This window comes from Gobio gobio, assembly GCF_949357685.1.
Source record: "Gobio gobio genome assembly, chromosome: 4".
In the NCBI taxonomy this organism is placed as follows: Eukaryota; Metazoa; Chordata; class Actinopteri; order Cypriniformes; family Gobionidae; genus Gobio; species Gobio gobio.
This window is the reverse complement of record NC_137100.1, coordinates 25,118,903-25,140,544: the sequence shown is the minus strand read 5'-3', so window position 1 is coordinate 25,140,544 and position 21,642 is coordinate 25,118,903. Positions and strand designations below refer to the sequence as shown.

Here is a 21,642-nt window from a genome sequence, read left to right as displayed (position 1 = left end):
ACAGTTACCTGACAAATATTTTTACCGTAAACCTTACTCTCAATTTTCTTCCACTCCAGATACGGGTTATACTATATATATATATATATATATATATATATATATATATATATATATATATATATATATATATATATATATATATATATATATATATATATATATTTTTTTTTTACTTTATTCACCTATGAATATTTTAATTGAATTTCTGTGTAAAGCACTTTGAATTACCACTGTGTATTAAATGTGCTATACAAATAAACTTGCCTTGCCTTGCCTATAGTGGGTAAAAGGTAAGTATATATGTGTGTAGTATCTCAGTCGCAAGCCGTATACGCTATCACTGACACGTAAAGGTTTCCATTGGTTAGGGATAGCTCAAGGACACAGAGACATGGTGTCATGCTGACAGATGAAATAGGATTGGCTGGAGAGATGAGCTCTTATTTTGAGCACAGGCCCGCTGTGGTCTCACTCTACAGAGAACAATCTGCTGTACTGGAGCCTGAGAGCCTTTCAATCCTACAGGTACGTACAATAAAGCATTTGCTTTGGCAATCATTTTGTTTGTTACTTTATTTATTGACAGAAATGTAAGAATACCAGAAATTCATTTAGAATATCAGAAGCTATATTTTTGTCCAGTTGCAACAATGCTAAATTTGATTTTTTTTAAAACGAGTTGATTTATAATAAAATATAATGAAGTATAATTAAGTTATAATAAAACTAAATTATAAAATAATTGTATAAATTAGTTTGGTCACACTATTTTAAGGTGATGTAGTTACATTGTACTTACTCAACTAAGTACTGAGTAATATTAATTAACTACATGTACTTACTATAGAGTTACGGTTAGGATTGTTTTTTTTGTAATTATGCATAATTTACAATTACTATAGTAAGTGAAAGTTAGTAACGTGTAACTATGTCACCTTAAAATAAATTGTTCCCCATAGTTTATAATTAAAATTGTGTAAAATAGTGGGTTTTTTTTGCTTTACCAGTGCACAATTTTCAAACCTTTTGTTTATTTTATATAATTTATACCAATACATATCCATTCTAAAACTGGAAACTAGAAGTGTGACCAGTGCAGAGCCACCCTGTTCCACTGTAAGCCCCATGACTGGTCATGTGATCATAGTAACATATGGAGGCAGAGTGATTGCGTAAGACCATTTGCTGTGGCTCCACTGTCAGTTGTAACACTGTTAACTGCACTGACCTCTTCGGCATACAGCTAAAATATTTGGAACCAATGAGATCATAATTTCCTCATAGGGAGCACAAAATGTATTTTGAAAAAAAAAAAAGAAGCAGGGTGGTGATGACAAATTGGTTAGGATGATAGTGAAAATACAAACATTATTAGCAAGTAGTCCTTCAGATATTTGAAACAACATTGGTTAAAGTGCTGTTCTTATAACTAACTGAAGTTTGTGTGTGAGATTTGTATACATTTTTGTGTAAGGTTTTAGAAACCTGATGACTGGAACATGCATGTGACACACAGGCTGCACTGTGTGTTAATGTGAAATATAAGCTGGCACATATTACTTTGGCATTAAGTTCAAAGCCAATTTATATTTGGATACTCCAGTGGAAAAAGTCAACATGAACTTCAGTGCTTGCTCACAATGTCAGCTACTGTATCATGAATGAGATACCTTTGACTGATACTTTGAAACACTCCTCAACAAAAAAAGAATAAAGGAAATGTCTACTTAAAAGGTGCACATATTGCATCTTGTTGATACTTAAGACCATGATCCGTTTTAGAATTAAAATCCAGTTAGTTCACCCAATCATTTACTCATCCTCATCCAAACATATAATTCTCATTCGTCTTTGGAACACAAATTAAGATTTTTAATATTTGCACATTGCTTTTGTCCATTCATTGAAAGTCCATGCATCAAAAAGGACTTCAAAGTAATCGTTTAAGTGGTTTAATCCAAGGCTTCTGAAGAGACACAATCCCTTTATAGTAGGATGAACAGATTTAATTTAGGCTTTTATTCATATATATTATAAACACTGACAAATGTACATACTGTACAGAGCTCTAGAAAACATGTTGAGCTTACCATCTCTGATGAGCTCTATGTGTGTTAATCGATACTTTTTGAAAATTCTTGGTTTCTGAGGTTCAAAATTGTTGGTTGACTTTCAACGGATGGATGAAAATGTTGTGTGAATATAAAAAACAAACACTTTTTCTATGTCCTCTGCTCTGAAGTTCAGGTGAGAAAGTGAGTAGTGACGATGGCAACCATGTTCAGCCGAATGCTTTCCGGACGCAACAAGGCTGTGATCATGGCCAGCCTAGGTGCAGGCACCCTGGTATCCAGCTATGTCATGACTGAGTCAGGAGTCTCTGCTGGGGAGAAAAAAAAGCTGTACCCACCCAGGTGAAGGATTCAGTTGCCTTTCAGCTATTCTACACCTTAACTTAGTTTCCAGTTAACCTGAGAATATCTTTACACTACAACCCAGAAACGTGATTTAATGTCATTTGCTTTTTATCTTTCCAAGTGCTGACTTCCCAGACCTGCGCAAACACAACAACTGCATGGCTGCTGCTTTGACCCCTGCTATTTATGGCCGTCTGAGGGACAAGCTGACCCCCAATAACTGGAGCCTTGACCAATGCATTCAGACTGGAGTGGACAACCCTGGTCATCCCTTCATCAAGACTGTGGGCATGGTGGCTGGTGATGAGGAGACCTATGAGGTACAACAATATCTTTAGAGTATATTAAACTCAACAATGAGACAAATGTGAGGAATATTCCTTGTATTAAGCCAGCAAAATTAAAATATAATTTGATACCATGGTGTTTGATCTAAAATGGCTGTTAATAAATGGTGTAAAATAATGTTTGTTTAGCATTTGCAGTGAACCATTTTCTACTTTTTGTTTAATTTTTATAATTTACACTTTCAGAATCAACCTTAAAAAAAGTCCTTGTACAATACGAGGAACGAAATTATGATATATCTTTTTGTGACAGGCACAGATGGATCGTTATGAGGATGTTAGTGACACAATTGCCTATGTTGTTTATCAAAAAAATGCACAAGGAACAAACAGCAAATGAATATATTTGTCATATTTTTTTTTTATTTTTTTTTAATACATAATGCAAAATATAATTTTGAATACCAGTAATAAATAGTTTAGTTCTGGACTCTGGTTACTATCAGTCTAGTTTGAAGAGGGCAATATGTTGAAGTCAGTTTATTACACTCTCAAGGTTCTTTATTGGCATCTACACTCTAAAAAAAAAGGCTCGTAATCATAGGGGAACCTTTTTTAGTGCTATATAGCACCAATTTTGGTGCTTCAGTGGTTCTTCAGCGGTTCTTCAGAGGTGCTATATAGCACCTTAGTCAAAGAACCGGTGAAGAACCGCTGAAGAACCGCTGAAGAACCTCTGAAGAACCGCTGAAGAACCACTGAAGCACCAAAATTGGTGCTATATAGCACTAAAAAAGGTTCCCCTATGATTACGAGCCAAGAACCATTTTTGGTGCAATATAGAACCTTTTTTTTTTTAGAGTGTATACAGTATGGCTTCATGAAGAACCATTAACCTTTCCAATGCACAAAAGGTCCTTTACAGTGGAAAAAGGTTCTTCACACTAAGAAACAATGATTATTTTTATTGTTCACTTAAAGGTTATTTGGGGAAACAAAAATGGTTCTTATATGGAGTGAAAACTCCATATGGAACCTTTACTTTTAAGAGACTGTAGATAATAATTATTTCTTTGTTCATGGTCAACTGTGTGTCAATTAGTGGCATCAAAATGAAATTTGCTCGCAAACTTCAGCACAACTTTATCATTGACTATGGTTGTGATTCTCAGGTGTTTTCTGAAATCTTTGACCCAGTAATTAAGGACAGGCACAATGGCTATGACCCTACAACCATGAAGCACCCAACAGACCTGGACAGCTCAAAGGTAAAGACTTCCTCTGGTGTCTTTGGTTCTGAGCCTTTATCAAAACTTCATTCTATCAAGAATATGCAGACTTGCCTCTGTTTAGTTTAGTTAGTTACATTGAACACTGAATGATTCTAATGATGGCTTTCGAAACAGATCACCTCCGGGATGTTCGACGAGAACTATGTGCTGTCATCCCGTGTGCGCACAGGCCGCAGTATTCGTGGGCTCAGTCTGCCACCCGCCTGCACCCGCGCTGAACGCCGCGAGGTGGAGCGTGTGGTGGTCCAGGCTCTTTCTGGACTGAAAGAGGATTTGACGGGGAAATACTACAGCCTGACAGAAATGACTGATCAGGAGCAGCAGCAGCTGATTGATGTAAGTACACACAATAGAAACATGTTCCAGCATTAACTTAGGAGGCAGATATAGATGTGTGTCAGTTACATTTACCCTGTATATCAGGGGTTTGCAACTTTTACAGACCCACAGCTGACTCTCATACTCTCAGCCGACTTATGTTATTGATTAAACTACTTAAAAGGTTACATTAAAATGATTATGTCATATAATGTTTATCAAATATCATGTCAATGTTTTAGAAAATTATAATTTATGTTGGTTAGTTGTATGCTATAGAGTTCCGCAGTGATGGAGTATTATTGTAGGCCAACCCAGAAGTTAGCATTACCCTGGTTCCCTCCACAAAAAAAAAAAAAAAAAAACTAATATTTTTCCATTGGAATTTGGATTATTGCAGAAAATGAGCTCTGTGACCAACAAAGGTTTATGATTCTGACACGTGTTGTTCATCATGGTAATCTTCACAATTGAATGCAACTTCTGCGAATTCTGAAGGCTAAATACAGTCAACAGAGGTAAAAAGCTAAACATAGGCTATAAACCAACTACACCAGGGGTTTTCAAACTTCCTGATGCCAAGGACCCCCAGATATGATGAACCTTTATGAGGTACCCCTTCCTAAAATCCATCTATTTTTATGTACGAATTTCTTTTTAAAACTGTTAGAATGTGACATTATAAATACAACATATTGTTTAAATATGTTTTTCTATAAGCAACTTTCACAATAATTGTATGTAAGCAGCTTACGTACTGTGTTAAGAATGCTGCCTTACAACCCCAGAGATCAAGATAATAGGAACTATAGTGAGAAAAACTCACTAAAGATACAAAGCAAACATATACAATTTTGGATACGGCAAGAAAGGAGATAAACATTTAAACATTTAGAAATGAAACAGAATATTCGGTAGACTTTATCCATTTTTGCTTTGTCTTTTTATTCTATGACATTTTCTGGGTGCCCCTTAGAACCTTTTGGAGGACCCCTGGGGGTCCCCGGACCCCAGTTTGAAAACCCCTGAACTACACCAGAGTAGCATGACTTAAACTTCACAACCGTCAACTCTTTCAGACTTTATTTACGCACACGCACACGCACACGCACACGCACACGCACACGCACACGCGCACACGCACACGCACACGCACACGCACACGCACACACACTAATTTAGGGTCCAATTCTCACGATTAACTAACTATGACTTTTGCCTCAATAAACTCCTAATTACTGCGTTGGGGAGAGCGGGGCACAACCTAACGCTTTTTGATTTTCTCAGTTTGTGTAAATCCACTTTGGGTTCAGAGTATTTATTTCCCCCCACATTCATTTCACACATGTCTAGTACAATTATGTGGTTTTGTTTCATTAATACAGTGTATACTTTTTTCTTGATTTAACCCGAAAGAATGGAAGTGAAATGTGACAACATGCCCCATAGGTGGGGTACATTGTAACATGTGAGGGGCACATTGTAACATGACCAAATGACAGCTTAAAATGTTTTTTTTAGTTTTGGTGCAATTTTTTCTCTAAATAAGGTTGATATGGCAACGAGTAAATACACTAAGTTTCAAACCATGTGTGTTACAACCAGCCCCGTGTTAGGTTGTGCCCCGCTCTCCCTTATTAATAGTTTGTAATGACGTTGTTAAGTTTGGGTATTGGGTAGGATTAAGGGATGTAGAATATGATCATGTAGAATAAGAAATTAGTATGTGCGTTAGAAGTACTAATAAACAGCCAATATCCTAGTAATATGCTTGCTAATAAGCAACTAGTTAATAGTGGGAATTGGACCCTAAACTAAAGTGTTACCAAATTCCGTTAGAATAGAGTTAAAATGGTTTACAAGAGCACAATTGTAAACACAACGATAAGGCTGTGAAAGCACACTAGTGAGTAGATGAGTTTACCTGTTCAGCGATGACGTTGAATGTCCGCAACAACCTCTGTAGTCCCATTTAGCCACTTGTTAGCAACCACCAATTCAAGGAGGTAAAAGCTTTAAAAAAATCACAAAGGGGTATTACTGATGTATTTTATGTTGCAGAATAAAAAATATATTGTGTTGTGTTCACCACAGACCTTCTTTCAGGCATTTAACCAATAACCCACTGACTTCAGAATGAATGATAGAATATAAAGTGCTAAAATGCTAACTCTTTTCTGGGTTTTGGCCAACAAAAATATGCCATCCCTGCAACACTCTCTATTCTGCCTGCATGGTATACAAACATACACAGTAAAATCCCCAGAGTTAAATTAACACTGCTCAGAGAACATTTGGTCCCACTCTACAGAGTGTTAAAGTAACACTGAATCAGTGTTAAAGTTAATGAGATAATTAAGAGATTAATGAAGTGATAATTGACCATTAGTGGTGAACACCTGATGATAATGAGTAGAATCACTGAAGGAAAGAGAAAAAGAAAAACACAAGAACTACGACTGACTATTAAAAAGACATTCAATCTCTGAAGATCTCAGCAGAGGAGGATTAAACAACTCCACAAACAGCATTACCAGCTTCTCACCTTACTAACCAGACAGACTTTATTTCTATCAGATGACTACAGAAGCTCTTATTGAAGTTTAGATGTTGATGTTTTATTGAAAATTAAAGTTGTTTGAAGTTACCATTATTGTGATTAGTGTTTGCTTTAATTGGGCTCTTGACCGTTGACTTGCTAATATAAGTTTTTCTCTGGCTGCTGTAACTGTTCGTTAAGGTGAAAATGGCAAGAAAATCTTGACGCTTGTTGTTTATGATACAGTTGTTATCATCATATAGTGCCTTATTTGCTAATCCCCTGAAAGTCATTGATTATAGGAGCATTGTGATTCTAGGGCAGAAGATCCAGCAATGTTATCATCAGAGAAACTAAACAATTATCAAAAAAAATTTACGTAAGATTTGTACTGCGGTTTAATAACACATCACACAATAAGCACTTCTAACTCCTGCGAGTTTTACTCACACACAGAGATCAAGAATCTGCCTATGAATCTCAACAATGGTGACATGCTTCATGCCACAATGCATTCTGGGTGCATCACGCAAAACTCATCTATGGCTCCCAGAATGCATTGTGGCATGAAGCATGTCACCATTGTTGAGATTCATAGGCAGATTCTTGATGTCTGTGTGTGAGTTCGTCTCGCAGGAGTTAGAAACGATTAGTGTACAATCGGTTGCAAAACTTATTCAGCTTTTCTGATTAAAACAGTGTTGGATCTTTTCTAAAATCACAATAAAAAAAGTGAATAGTATATTGCTCATACTCAGTCATAAAATCAATGAATTAAATCATTATACAATGATCATATTCTCATCATCGAGCAGCCGACAGCATCTGATTGTGTTTACTCTTGCTTTTCTTGCTATAGCAAACTCAGTTACAGCAGCCAGAGAAACACTAATGTTAAAAAGTCATCAAACTGCCCAACTAAAGAAAACACTGATCACCATGATGGTCACATTAAAAACTAACAATTTTCACAACAAAATCAAACAAAACATTTGTTAATTCTCAATAAGAGACGTCTGACAGAAATAAAGTCAGTCTGGTTAGTAATGTGTGAAGCTGGTAATGCTGTTTGTGGAGTTGTTTAATCCTCCTCTGCTGAGATCTTCAGAGATTTAATGTCTTTTTTATAGTCAGTCGTAGTTCTTGTGTTTTTCTTTTTCTCTTTCCTTCAGTGATTGTACTCATTATCATCAGGTTTTCATCACTAATGGCCAATCATCACTTAATTAATCTCTCAATTATCTCATTAACTTTAACACTGATTCAGTGTTACTTTAACACTCTGTAGAGTGGGACCAAATGTTCTCTGAGCAGTGTTAATTTAACTCTGGGGATTTTACTGTGTAGTAAGCTGTTCACCAGAAGCACTTGAAGTTCATCCAATATAAACTTCACATTTATGCTAGCTCTCTAAAGACAAAGTTTTGCTGGTTTAGCTACTTTTAGGGACAGTATCCAAAATATCCAAAACACTACACATGCTTGTGTTTTCAGCAGGGCAGTTGCATATTGTAATTTTCTAAACAACCTCGCTGCTCTTGTCTTATGATGGCCTACCAAAGGAGCACTTCCTCTTTGATAAGCCAGTGTCTCCTCTCCTCACCGCAGCTGGTATGGCTAGAGATTGGCCAGATGCTCGTGGGATTTGGTAAGGCTGAGGAACTACTGATATATTGCGTATTTGTTAGATTAGAGTATAGCACTATTTGCCTATAGCACATCCTTTACTAGTGACCCTTAAGCTGACACCTGCTTCCAGTTCCTGTTCCAGAGAGGATATATTTTTAAATTATGTATTTCTACATTGTCTAAATGTAAAGTCCCACTTTATATTAGGTGGCCTTAATTACTATGTACTTACATCAAAAAATAAGTAAAAATGTTAAAACTTAATTTAAATGTCAGTACACTTAATATGAAGTGGGTCCAAACTTTTTAATAATGAACTTATTGACTATACATTTATTTATACAATTTACAAGCCCCAAGAGATTTTATGATACATTAAGATGAACACTTTTCAGCCATTTATCTCATCCATCATCTATAAGTTTGTATTATCTTAATTTTATCTTAGTCCTGGATATGTCCTTTCACACATGTTTAGGCAGGTTGTTTGCAGTGTGGAAAATAAAATCTGTTTTGGTCTCATGAAAGAGTGGAAGAATGTGTTTACTATAGATAATGGCAATAGCTTGTAAAACTGTTTACCTGCCATTTATAGACCTAAACTTATAACAATATTAAAATCACCATGAAATCAAATTTGACAATTCTTCTTGTTTATGGAATATTTAATATTTACTATAAATGATTTATCTGTGCACATTATTATTATTATTATTATTATTATTATTATTATTATTAATTATAAATGAATGTGCCCTCATCCTTTTTTATTAAAATAACTTCCCTCCCTCTTGCAATGACATCTTTTCTCTGATGACATGTTTACTGGCGTGAGGGCGGGACAACCTGTCACTCACATGAGATCACAGCAAGAGCAAACCACAACCATCCAATCAATTTCTAATGGACAAAATCAAATCCCACCCTACATTTTTTCTTGTTCGATGCCAACTTCAATCACATTACTTACTAGCCTGACAAGCCAGACCCACATCAAGATGTTGGGTCTGGGAACACACCATTGGCAGGGCTAAATCCGAGGGGTGGGTTAAACGGTTGTCTTTCAAATTTCCTCTGCACGCAATAGGATAGCGCTACAACCAACCAGAGCAACGAAGAAGGTGAAGCGGAACTAGTGGATAGATTAAACTTTTGCCGTATCTGGTCAGTAAACACATCTTCCTTTTTTAAGAATGACTTCAGTGCCGTTCTTTGAAAAGCTTAACTCCAAGTCTTCCAGAGTCGCGGCCAAAGCCGATTCGAAAGACCGCTGTTCGCCAGCTTCTTTGTTTACAAGTAGCACGCGGAACCACCACAACTCTACCGTCATTATGTTAAGCCCGCCCATCGACTCTATACACGATGTGATTGGCCTGACTAGAGTCTGGTTTTTCCAGCTTGCAAGCCAACGGAGAGTTGTTAGACGACCCTGGCTGCAAATTAGGGCGCGTCTAGATTTCTAGGCTAATTACTTACCATTTCACTCTTCTGTAGCATGTTTTGCGGGTAGGAAAACTTACATCACCATCTACTGTCGGAAATAGGAAATGCATCGAGTCTGACCAAAATTGGGGATAAAACGTGTATAAAAGCACAGATTTCTTACAGCGAAAATGACTCCATTACAAGTTACAAGTCAACTTGAGTAAAAGTCTTAAAGCTTAACACTTAAAGATTTTAACAGTACTTAAGTATCTTACTCATATATAGGCTCAACGATGCCTGTAGTCCTCGACACCTGAGAGACCTACCAGTGAAAATAAGAAACAATTGATTTGTAAGATGAGAAATTATGTTTATTTTCTAAAATGAAAATAAAACTGAACACCTCAATATTGGAACAAATCAAGGTCGACACAACAGCATCCTAAACGTCTACAAACTCTCAAGTGTCAGTTAAACTCAAGTGCCCAAAAAGACCATAAGTAAACCAATATCCTTCAAAAAGGTCTCGTCAGTATAGCGGAAACATAAAATAATGTTAAATAAAATTAAATAGTCAAAGCCTTCTTGCACTGGATGTGCTTGTTTCAGCCTCATCACCGGCTGCAGTCATGTCCTCATCTCATAAATCAAACACTTGCGATTCATCAACTACCTGCTATAATGCACTCGCATTCACATAAAGTATCCTTGTTGACATGTTTGGGTGAGTAAAGGCAAAACGCACAAGATATAGTACCTTCAATGCCCTTAGATGGCGATATCGTTTCTTTATAGCAGAAACAAACCGCTGCAGAAAAAAGTTAAATGCCATGCAAAATGTAGTGTGTAATTGCATTACTCAACACAAATGTATTGGAGTAAATACATTTACTTGTTCAAAAAATAGAGAGTAAACATTGCTAATATCTATGATACTCAACTACAAAGTAGCCAAAAAGATTCTTAAGTACAGTAACTAATTACATTTACTCAAATACTTTACACCACATGCACAGGGCCGGCCCGTGGCATAGGCGGAATAGGCAAATGCTAGGGGCGCCACTCATCCATAGGGCCTATAATGTATTAGGGGAGACCGGGGATGGTTGTAACATTTTTTACCTTTCTGTCTATATCTTAGAGTACTGTTAAGCCAGTGTGTTCAAAATGTGATTTAAACTAGTTACAAGTGTCTGCTATTAAATTACATAGCTATTATTTTCTCAACACAAACAGAAAATGCATGGTTTAGTTTTAAACACGAGGAGTGAAATGTTACAATTCACCCCATAGCCTGGGTTAGTTGTAACATACCCTGGGGTGAGATGTAACATTATGATATCCACCGGGGTGATATGTAACACAATGAAATAAGGATTATGACAAAAAAAATATTTTGAAAGCTTTTTATTCAACACTGACTGACAATATAACTGTCAGTCATCTCAGTCATAGTAATTGACCATAATAAATTGAACTTGAACACAAACATTGTGTGTAAGCACGTTTGTTACTGTAAGTCATAGTATTGGCCATAGTAAAATATTGAAATTGACCACTTGAACGTGTGTGTGTGTGTAAGGTGTTAGTCCCCATCTTTGTGTTAGACCCTCTTTCCACTGTGGTAGCCTACTCTTGGAAGTTCAGCTGAACCCTTCTCTTCTGACATCCTCCTCTTTCTACAGAATCTGTACAAGGTTACATGGCAAATGCCATACAACTTTGCCACAGATCTTATAGACTTTCCCATTTCTTTTACACCATCTGATGCTCTCTTCAAAATCATGAGAGACACCCCTCTGTCTGTCCTTCTCTTCCAAGACCTAGGCATACTGAAATTCGAATAAAAAATAAATAGATTCAACAAAATTTTCTTGGGGTAGGTTGTAACATTTCATTATTGTTACAACTAACCCCGAGTCTTGTTGTTACAACTAACCCAGAGTCATGTAGCCATGAACTAGCTCACCTTACAGCTAACAGCTAAAACATTACAGACATCCCAAGTCTCCCGGAAGTTCCGGGAGTCTCCCGCATATGTATAGCGGCTCCCTGATGCCCGCAAATTAGTTAAATTCTCCCGCAATCTAGAGCGAGCGAGCAGGAGCGCGCATGCGAGACACAAACTGTGCACGCGCGCACGGCAGAGAGGGAGAGAGAGCGAGAGACCTTGCGTGTGTGTGCTGGTGTGCACCTAATGAAGTGCATGTAAGACGGAGAGCGTCCTGATTGGCTTGTTTCGGTAAGTCAACCAATCAATTGTCAGTGTGGGCGGGCTTTTATCTCTTCTCCCGAACCGAATTAATCAGTTCAGTGTATCTAGAAACTGGAGCGCCATGGCAGAGGGAGAGTGCCACAAAAAACGAAAGTATAAAGTATAAACATAATGACAATCTTGCACGCTCTACAGTTTGTAACTGACATGTTATGGTTGAGTTAAACAAGTTTCATTTCATGTGCATATTTTTCAGGTCGGCTAGTTGCCAAGGCTACATGAAAACAACAAACTCCTTAGACCTGTTTAAAGTTGCAATGAAATATAAATAACAGCAGTTTACAAATAATTGCATAGGCCTATAGAAATGATATATTAATGATATATTATATTAAGTAAAGTCATGTTCTGTGGTGAGATTCGGGATACCTTTCCTCCTTTCATGTTTTTTTTTGGGGGGGGGGGGGGGGGGGGGGGGGGTTGGAGAGATACCTCCCTGAAATGACTTTTTTCAGGTTGGGATGTCTGACATTAGCACTAACAATTTGCATGAAAAATATCTACACAGACACACAATAAACATAATTTACATTTGATGAGTTTAACTACAAAGCAGAAATTCCCATAACAAAAATAAAAAAAGTAAAAAAAGTAACTTTCTTAGCTCAAATTTTTTTTTCTCTCACTAGCATCTGCTATGTCTGCCACAGAGCACTACTTTTTCACATGTGGAATAAGGACTAAACTGAGCATGTGCGAAGTGAATCAGGTGATTTGTAACTAGTTCCTGATTGGACAGATTGGAGTTGTTACAACTGACCCGTGTTACAACCATCCCCGGTCTCCCCCTGATGCTATTTTATTAATATTAATTTGAAATATTACCAAATAAAGCGCAAAAAAACGTAACTAAGTCCCCGCATCTTTCCGGTCCGCCTCATCAATCTCCCCCCGCGGATCAACTTGAAGTGCGTCAGAAATACAACGCGCGATCAGTTTATCGTTAGGGGAATTTGTTGTGTCGCGTCGCCTCTCGCAGACAGGGTTGCTTTCATTTTTTAGGGTGCTTGGCCGTTCGCGCCAGGTGTTGACACGGTGTAAGTTGCCTGATTATTTATGACGGATGGCCGAATTGAAGTGTCTAAAAAAAAGACAGAAGCCCTCTGATGCAGGGAAGATAAGGGATACACTGCTCTTCTTACATAGTATTTGTGTCTTGTTTCTAGTCTAAATATCTAAAATTCCTAAGGTTGAAGGTGCATTTACTAGATAAGTTAAATGACAGAAGATAGTTTTCTTGAAAATAAAATCAAAATGAAGTGAGTTTTTGCTTAAAACAAGCAAAATTATCTGCCAATTGAGTGGAAAAATAATCTTGTTTCTGATTGAAATCTTGTTTCTGTCCCAAACAGAAATAAGATTATTTTTCTCACCCCATTGGCAGATAATTTTGCTTGTTTTAAGCAAAAACTCAAGACATTTTTCTTGTTTACTTGAAAATAAAATCAAAATGAAGTATGTCATTTTACTCATCTAGTAAATGCACCTTGATTTAAGAATTTTTAGATATTTGGACTGGAAACAAGAAAAAGATTCTAAATAAGAAGAGCATTTTTTGCTGTGTAAAGACAGAAGTAAAGGGATGTAGGCAAATTAGTTGAACAGTTAATGAACAGTTTATTTAATTGCATAGTAGTAAAATACTAATGTTTGCTAATTAATTCCAGTTATTTTTACCTTAAACTTTATGCAAGCAGCTGTTCTGGGTTCTCCAGAGGCCACAGCCAGTGTGATTTTGTAAAAAATAAATAATATAAAAATATTAAACGCATGTAATATCACTTTTTTAATAGCCTAATGTTTTTACTCTGCAGTTGTGCAGCTTTAAGGGGGTGTATAGCAATTTTAAAATGTATTTGCCAAAATTAGTAATGATATTTATATACAGGTTTATTTAAAACGGCAACATTTTATGTAAAATTCACATTAAATATCAAAATTTCCCAGTTGAATTCCTGGTGAAAGCATGAATGCTCATAGTTTAGTGGAAGATTGCTGCCATCTACTGGAAAACAAACACTTTTGCTAGTTCTCAATGAATAGTTTGTGCATGAATGTTAGATTCAATTACTCTTGCTATTTGTGTTTAGGCTGTAATGTGGCATAGGTGTAATATTTGTACAGTTTTACTATCATCAGCCTTTAACAAATAAAAAACAATAATAATATCATGAACATAATGATGGGGTAGAATGGACTGGACTTCATATAAAACAACAACAACAATAAAAATAAAACATCAATGCATTACAAAAATAAAACAGTATGAGTGTTTCCACAACTTAGACTGATAATGTGTAGTGCTAAACCTTGATACAAGGGGCACCAAGTAAAATCTTGCCTAGGGCAGCAAATTGGTCAGGGCCGGCCCTGCCACTGCACCCTGATAATGACAATCTGCAGGTTTTTTTTTTAACACAATAGATAATCTAGATTAAGAAGATGGTCAACTAGAGACGTATTGGAGAGTTATCAGGAGATGTTTTCCAACATTAAACCAATCCTAGCTTCACTTTACACCCCATTTTTCTTTTCTTGACTGAAAATTCTAGGACCACTTCTTGTTTGACAAGCCCGTATCACCCTTGCTGACTTGTGCAGGAATGGCGCGGGACTGGCCCGATGCCAGAGGCATCTGGTACGGTGCATGAGACTTGCATTACCAGAGCATGTGCCTGTGCCTGTGCGTGTTACATAATATATGACCCTGAAAGAGGTCTTAATAATGTCTATTTTTGCAATCTGTACGACAACTATTATACTTGGAAACAAAAGCCTATGACTTGGTTGCTGTGAAAAATAAAAAAAGGGTAACACTTTATTTTGGTCCCTTTTGAACATTATGTTGACTATAAGTAACTGCAACTACATGCCAACTAACTCTCATTAGAGTAGCCTATTAGTAGACTGTCTGCTTATTATCTGCCAACACTTTAGTTTGATGGTCCCCCAACAGACAAGTAACTTTGCAAATACATGTATGTCAACTATTCTAACACTAACCCTACCAGTCTACTCTAATGAGAGTTAGTAGATATGTAGGTGTAACATTACTCAACAAAAGGACCATCAAAATAAAAAAAGGTTTTAGCTAAATTTGTTGAGTGTATTTTAACCACGATCTGGTCTAATGTCCAGGCACAACAATGAAAAAACATTTTTGATCTGGATCAACGAGGAGGATCACACCCGTGTCATTTCTATGGAAAAGGGTGGGAATATGAAGAGAGTGTTTGAGAGGTTCTGCAGAGGACTGAAAGAGGTATCATTGCCAAACCATTCAGCACTGAAATGCATATTGTCTGTGAGTTCAAATGAAACTATGTCTGTTTATGATGTTTGTTTCTCACAGGTAGAGAGGCTGATCCAGGAGAGAGGCTGGGAGTTTATGTGGAATGAGCATTTGGGATACGTCCTGACCTGCCCCTCTAACCTAGGCACCGGTCTGAGAGCTGGAGTCCATGTCCGTCTGCCCCTCCTTAGCAAGGTGTTACAATCTCGCATGGTGTAGTTTAATCTGAAATTTACATTAGTGTATTTCACAATGCCAAGGTCATGGGTTTAATTCCAGTCAAAACTGTTCAAATGAAATGTAAATGTACTGAGGATTCATGTTAAATCACCATCAGTACAAATATGAAAGACTTTAAGTTAAAAAAAAAAGTTCTTTATATCTCCTTCTGAACAGGACTCACGCTTCAATAAAATTTTGGATAATCTCAGGCTACAAAAACGTGGCACAGGAGGTGTGGATACCGCGGCTGTGGGTGACACTTTCGACATCTCTAACCTTGACCGTCTAGGCAAATCTGAGGTAAACATCTCCCCTTTGATAAGTGCCTTAACGTCCCTGAAAGTGCTTTTAAAGGAATAGTTCACCCAAAAAAATCATCATTTGACACTCACCCTCAAGTTGTTCCAAACCTGTATGAATTTATTTAGTCTGCTGAACAACAAAAGAAGATATTTTGAGGAATTTTGGTAACCAGAAAGTTGACGGTAGGCATTGACTTCCATAGTAGGAAAAAAATACTATGGAAATCAATGGGGGCCATCAACTGTCTGGTTACCAACATTCTTCAAAATATCTTCTTTTGTTGTTCAGCAGAAGAAAGAATCTCATACAGGTTTGGAACAACATAAGGGTGAGTAAATGATGACAGAATTAAAAATGAATTTGGGTGTATCCTTTAATTGGATAGAAATAGCAAATTCTATAACTATAAAGTATTCTACTGGAGATTATATGTTTTTTAGTAGAAAGACGTTTAGTTTTTAGTTGTCAAAGAATAGTAGCAGTAAATAAAAGTATTTTTTCAATATGTTTGTGAGAATTCAAGTAAAATAAAAAATAAAAACAATAAAAAAAAACTATGCTTTTGACGTGTAGCCAGTGATTAAATCCAATTTTTATTTGACATTGCCTTTCAGGTTGAGCTCGTTCAGTGTGTGATTGATGGCGTCAACTACCTGATCGACTGTGAAAAGAATCTCGAGAAGGGCCAAGACATTACTATTCCTCCTCCAGTAACCCAGTTCAGGAAATGACGAGACCCTTGTGAAAGGAACTGAGGGTGGTTAGGCAGCTCAGAGACCTGTAACCTGTTGACTCTCTCCACGTTATCTACAGGTCTTACTAAGTGGAACTCAAATAAATAAATTATTCCTATTTTAATTCAGTCTTGTGTAATCTTTTGAATTAAGGCTGGAATACACTTGGTTTTTGCCCAGATTCTTAAAGGTTTGTATTTGTTGTTGTTTTTTCTTGGACGAGTCAATAGTGCATGACTTAATCTTTTAGGTCATGATGCTAAGGTTTCAAATAATTACCGTTCAGCTATCTGGCCCAATATCATGGCATGGCCTGTTTGGCAGGGCTGTAGCCTAAGGCCCCTAGAATCACTTTTCGCCTTGCTAGTGACAGCCCTGCTGTTTAGCCTCATCATTAAAGACCTTCTCCCTGGATAAATTCCTTTTCTGAAAGTAGATTAAGGGTGTCTTATAACATCCTATAGCCATAGCTTAGAATTGGGTCTTTCTCGTAGCCTCTCACTCTCAGTAAAGGATTTTTGTGTGTGTGTAATCTAAGATCAGCTACCTATGGAAGCCCGTTTCCGCCACTAATTAAAAAAATTAAAACAGTAATTGCGACTTTATATCTCAGAATTCTGACTTTATAACTCGCAATTGCGACTTTATATCTCAGAATTCTGACTTTATAACTCGCAATTGCGACTTTATATCTCAGAATTCTGACTTTATATAACGCAATTGAGACTTTATATCTCAGAATTCGGACTTTATATCACGCAATTGCGACTTTATATCTCACAATTCTGACTATATAACTCACAATTGTGAGAAAAAAAGTCAGAATTCTGAGATAAAAAGTCGCAATTAGCCTACTCTTTTTATTTTTTTATTTAGTGGCGGAAACGGGCTTCCATAGCTACCAGATCTAAACCAGAACTATTATTATATTTAATAACTTAGTAGGCTATAATAAATAATAAATGCAAACATTATTTCATATTCGCAACATAAATTAATTACAATTTAAGCCAATCAGCTTTCAGTATGTCTGTAATGCGTCATCAAGCCTGCTTGTGGACTGCAGGTGATGAGAAACTTTTTATTAGGCCTAAACCAAATGAAATCAAAGCATCTCAAAACATAATGAAAGAGTGGCGGAGGGAGTTCCTGCACACAGTTGTCTGTTGACCGCCTGAAATAATCCACACATATAGTAATGATAGTAATAGACAGATTAAACGAATAGCCTACTACCAGTGTGTAGCCTATTCATGGCCGCCTGAAACGAATGAATGAGAGACACATGCCCTTGTAGGCTACATAACAATGTTAACATTCAGCCATCAACGGGGGTATTTTAATTTCTAAACAACCTTCGTGATGATAATTTAAGTCATCGTGCATACTGGACTCAAGCAGTTATTAGAACAAGTTCTTAGAATTGTATTCCTAAAGTATGCTATCGGTAGCCTAGTAGTGCACAAAACATCCTCTCTATTTCACCAGCAGATGGCAATATGTTAACATGTGATAAACACATTCCCAAAAGTCATACAGCAAAAGTCAAACACCATCAAAAGTGTTAATTTGCTGTTGTATTATGTTAAATATTATAACCCAGATTTCGTTCATTTATTCAATTGCGGTGATAATACCTGATTAAAGGCGCTATATTTAGGCTAGGCTACTCACTAGATGTAGGCTATAATATAGTAATATAGTTTTGTGTAATTGTATTTAATTTTATGAAGAAATAATAAAATGAATAATAGACTATTATGCTATGTAACAAAGATATAAATCTTAATTAAACAAACAACAGAGAAACATAAAAAACACACTAATTAATTCATAAATATACAATACATATACTTTTACTTATAAATTGCTCAAGCCTAGATTGGGCAGTAAAAAAAATGGGTTATTTCTGTTTTAATTCATCCATGCTGTTTTGAGATTATGGCATGTAGCCTGTCCCAGTCTGAGACCGGGACAATCCTCCTGTTGGTCATGGATGTGTGCTCTGTGTGGATAAAGATGGCATCCCGCTGATGTCTGTGACCTTCATGGTGGCTTACTCCTCTGCCAGGCACTGATTTCTGATTTAGTGCTGCTCTTGTCAGGAGCTGTGAGGTGCTTTCCATGCACTGACAGAGCAACTCAAGGGCAAGTGTGGACAGGTTGGGTGACTAAAGAGCACAGATAGAAAAGCAAGGAATGGCTTATATGCTTAAGTGCATTGTTTATCTCTCTCTCTATATACAGTTATTTGTTTGATATGGTTATGGCATAATGTTTGTGTTTTTATAAACGTGGACAAAAGTGGAGCATGGTATTGTGAAATATGCACTCTTAAAAATAAAGGTTTCTTTGGCGGGGTGGATGGTTCCACGAAGAACCGTTAATATCCAAAGAACCCTTCCATCGCACAAAAGGTTCTTTATAGTGTAGAAAGGTTCTTTAAACTATAAAATGGTTAGAAAAAATGGTTCTTTAAAGAACCTTTCACAAAACGGTTCTTCAGGGTACCAAAAATGGTTCTTCTATGGCATCACCGTGAAAACCCCTTTTTGGTTCTTCCTGGCACCTTTATTTTTAAGTGTAGGTACACATGCAACCTTCTTTTCATTCATAACTCAAATATATCACTGATATATCACAGTGATATATATCACTGATTCATTACCATACACCCATATCCATGGGACCATGTTATAAAAAATGACGAGTTGCGAATAAGAAGAAAGTCTTCTGCGGCTCTGAGGGCCACCTATTAAATGAAAGTAGATTTTTCAACGAACGCTTTTGACAAAATCTCATTCATTCCGTTTATAGAATCTCCTAATTGTCATTATATTCTGTTTTAATCATGAGACACTTGTGCGTTTTGCTTAAAGTGATGAAATACACTAGTGAACAGACCATGCATTCACAGGGGGACCGGAGAGGCAGAGGGTCTCTCAGAGCAGATGCTAAAACTGATGATGATGGATGTCTGCATGGAGAATGTTGAATGATCAGGGGAGGCTTGTGTAGATTCTACATTTTCCATTGTTTCATGAAATCTTATATGCAAATTTGCAGGGACAATTAGTTTAGCATCAATGCAGGGCGACACTCTGAGAGTGGCAATTTCAGATTTTAAATGTCTCTCATTTGTTGCTCTATGAAGTATGGTAGGCTAACCTGTGTTGTGTGTTCAGTGCTGGGTAGATACTTACAAATTGGAGTCCATTACTGAATACAAATTACATGATAAAAATTACAGTTAGTAACATAATCCACTGGATTACATTACACATTTTAGGTTGGCCTAATATAATCAGACTACTTTTAGATTAATTTTGACCTATCTTGTTTAAATCATTGACTTGAATAATATAACCTTGTACCATAATAAAAAATACAAAGAGAAAGAAAACATTTTTTTTCCACTTTTGTTATCAACAAAATCAAGTGCTTTAAACATTACATTATGTCAGGGTTTCCCAAACAAGGGTTTGGGAAGGAACTGCAGGGGGTTCATAAATGATAAAAAGCTAATAATTAATTAAATCTTAAAAATGTTAAATAAAAAAATTACTAATTAAAACAAAAACAATCAAAGATTCAATATTTTCTTTGTTTATGCTGTGCGGCCTCTCAATTTTCTATGTAATTATAGTCGCCTGACTAGCGGACCGTCTGTGTGTGCAATTCCACAAAACAATTTTTTTTATGTTTTTTTTTTTTTAGAAAGGAACATTTAAAAGATTAAAAAGAAATCTTAAAGGGAGAATTAATGAATTCTGAATAATGTACAGCCATTTAGTAAAGTAATTGTGCAATCACTAAAAATGTAAATGTAGTTTGATTATGAGTGTTTTAAAACATAAAGTAATCTAATTACAAGTATTTAATTTTTGGAATCTGATTATGTAATCCAGATTAATCAATTACCCATCACTGCCTGTGTTGTATATTAGCCACCGTGATATTGCCAAGTAAGACATGTTCCTGGATCAACACATTATGTTGATCATGGAATAACCCAAACCCTAACCCTAACTTATCCCTAAAATCAGAGTGAAATGATTGGTGAATAACACTGATGTAGGAACACCTGACCCTGGTTGTAAGCCTAAGGCAAACTTGTCCCTCAAATCTGATTGGTTACTTGGAATGTTGATCCAGGAACATGCTGCACTTGGTGAAATAATGTGCACCATTGTGGTGCATATGCTTTTAAAATATCAATTTAAAATTAGAGGAATAGTAAACAGCTTTTTTATGTTATTGGTTATACAGGCAATAAAGTAATTACTTGATATCTGGTTGTGTTGATCCAGGTCTGTCTGTGTCTTTTGCCAGTTGATAAAGGCAATTACAAAGTGACAGTAGATGGTTCTTCTCGCAGTTGTAAGGACTCTTGCTAAATGGGAGATAGTCTAGCCATTGTATCTGAAAAAAGATCAAACAGATGTTTGTGGGCCCTTACACCTCCCCAGTGGTAACGGTTTCAAGTCACACAAAGAGAACAGGAGAAAAAAAAAACATGGCAGACTAATTGGTTACAATCTTGCTTTGGGTATTTGTCTTCAAGAGTCTACAAGCAGTTAAGATTACATCTTACGACTTATTGCAACTGGAATTCATGAATTCAAATGTAATGTGCAATATCACAAGCAACCTCTGTAAAATGTGTTCTGTGAAATAGCAATAATTGCGTTGGTCTTTTACTGTTTTAGACGTAAAGCAAAATGGTTAGGGTTATGAATAATGTGTCCAATTTTTTCCCATATTTTTCAGGGACAAATTTTGTTTCTGTATGAACTGTTTTATCTGTCCAACTAATGATCCAGGGTAGATGTCCACTAGCATTTGCATTTTCCCAAGAGCTGTAAAATGTTCATCTTGTTCCGTTGAAGGATAGAATTCTGTCATA

At 36.5% G+C, this 21,642-nt stretch overlaps 1 protein-coding gene across 4 annotated transcripts; it reads left to right on the top strand.

The window, feature by feature from the left end:
• Window positions 1-407: 407 nt before the first annotated feature.
• Window positions 408-16,921, top strand: ckmt2b (creatine kinase, mitochondrial 2b (sarcomeric)). Of its 4 annotated transcripts, none has more exons than XM_079814172.1 (10): window positions 408-528; window positions 2,246-2,417; window positions 2,542-2,740; window positions 3,880-3,975; window positions 4,114-4,335; window positions 8,419-8,504; window positions 15,324-15,447; window positions 15,538-15,672; window positions 15,874-15,999; window positions 16,617-16,921. In XM_079814172.1, the coding sequence occupies exons 2-10, from the start codon at window positions 2,272-2,274 to the stop codon at window positions 16,731-16,733; spliced, it is 1,251 nt and encodes a 416-aa protein (XP_079670298.1). In that variant the 5' UTR covers window positions 408-528; window positions 2,246-2,271; the 3' UTR covers window positions 16,734-16,921. The 4 variants fall into 4 exon arrangements, with proteins under 4 accessions (XP_079670298.1, XP_079670296.1, XP_079670297.1 ...); XM_079814170.1 differs by lacking the exon at window positions 8,419-8,504 and adding an exon at window positions 14,738-14,823 and having other exon boundaries at window positions 410-528; window positions 16,617-16,858; XM_079814171.1 differs by lacking the exon at window positions 8,419-8,504 and adding an exon at window positions 14,738-14,823 and having other exon boundaries at window positions 474-528; window positions 2,251-2,417; window positions 16,617-16,858.
• Window positions 16,922-21,642: the final 4,721 nt, after the last annotated feature.

Bases quoted from the DNA above. Each gene is read 5' to 3' on its own strand.
- ckmt2b (XM_079814172.1), top strand. From the start codon at position 2,272: ATGGCAACCATGTTCAGCCGAATGCTTTCCGGACGCAACAAGGCTGTG. The intron at 2,741-3,879 runs GTACAACAATAT...TGTGATTCTCAG, and splicing joins GTGATGAGGAGACCTATGAG to GTGTTTTCTGAAATCTTTGA. The intron at 15,673-15,873 runs GTGTTACAATCT...CCTTCTGAACAG, and splicing joins GTCTGCCCCTCCTTAGCAAG to GACTCACGCTTCAATAAAAT.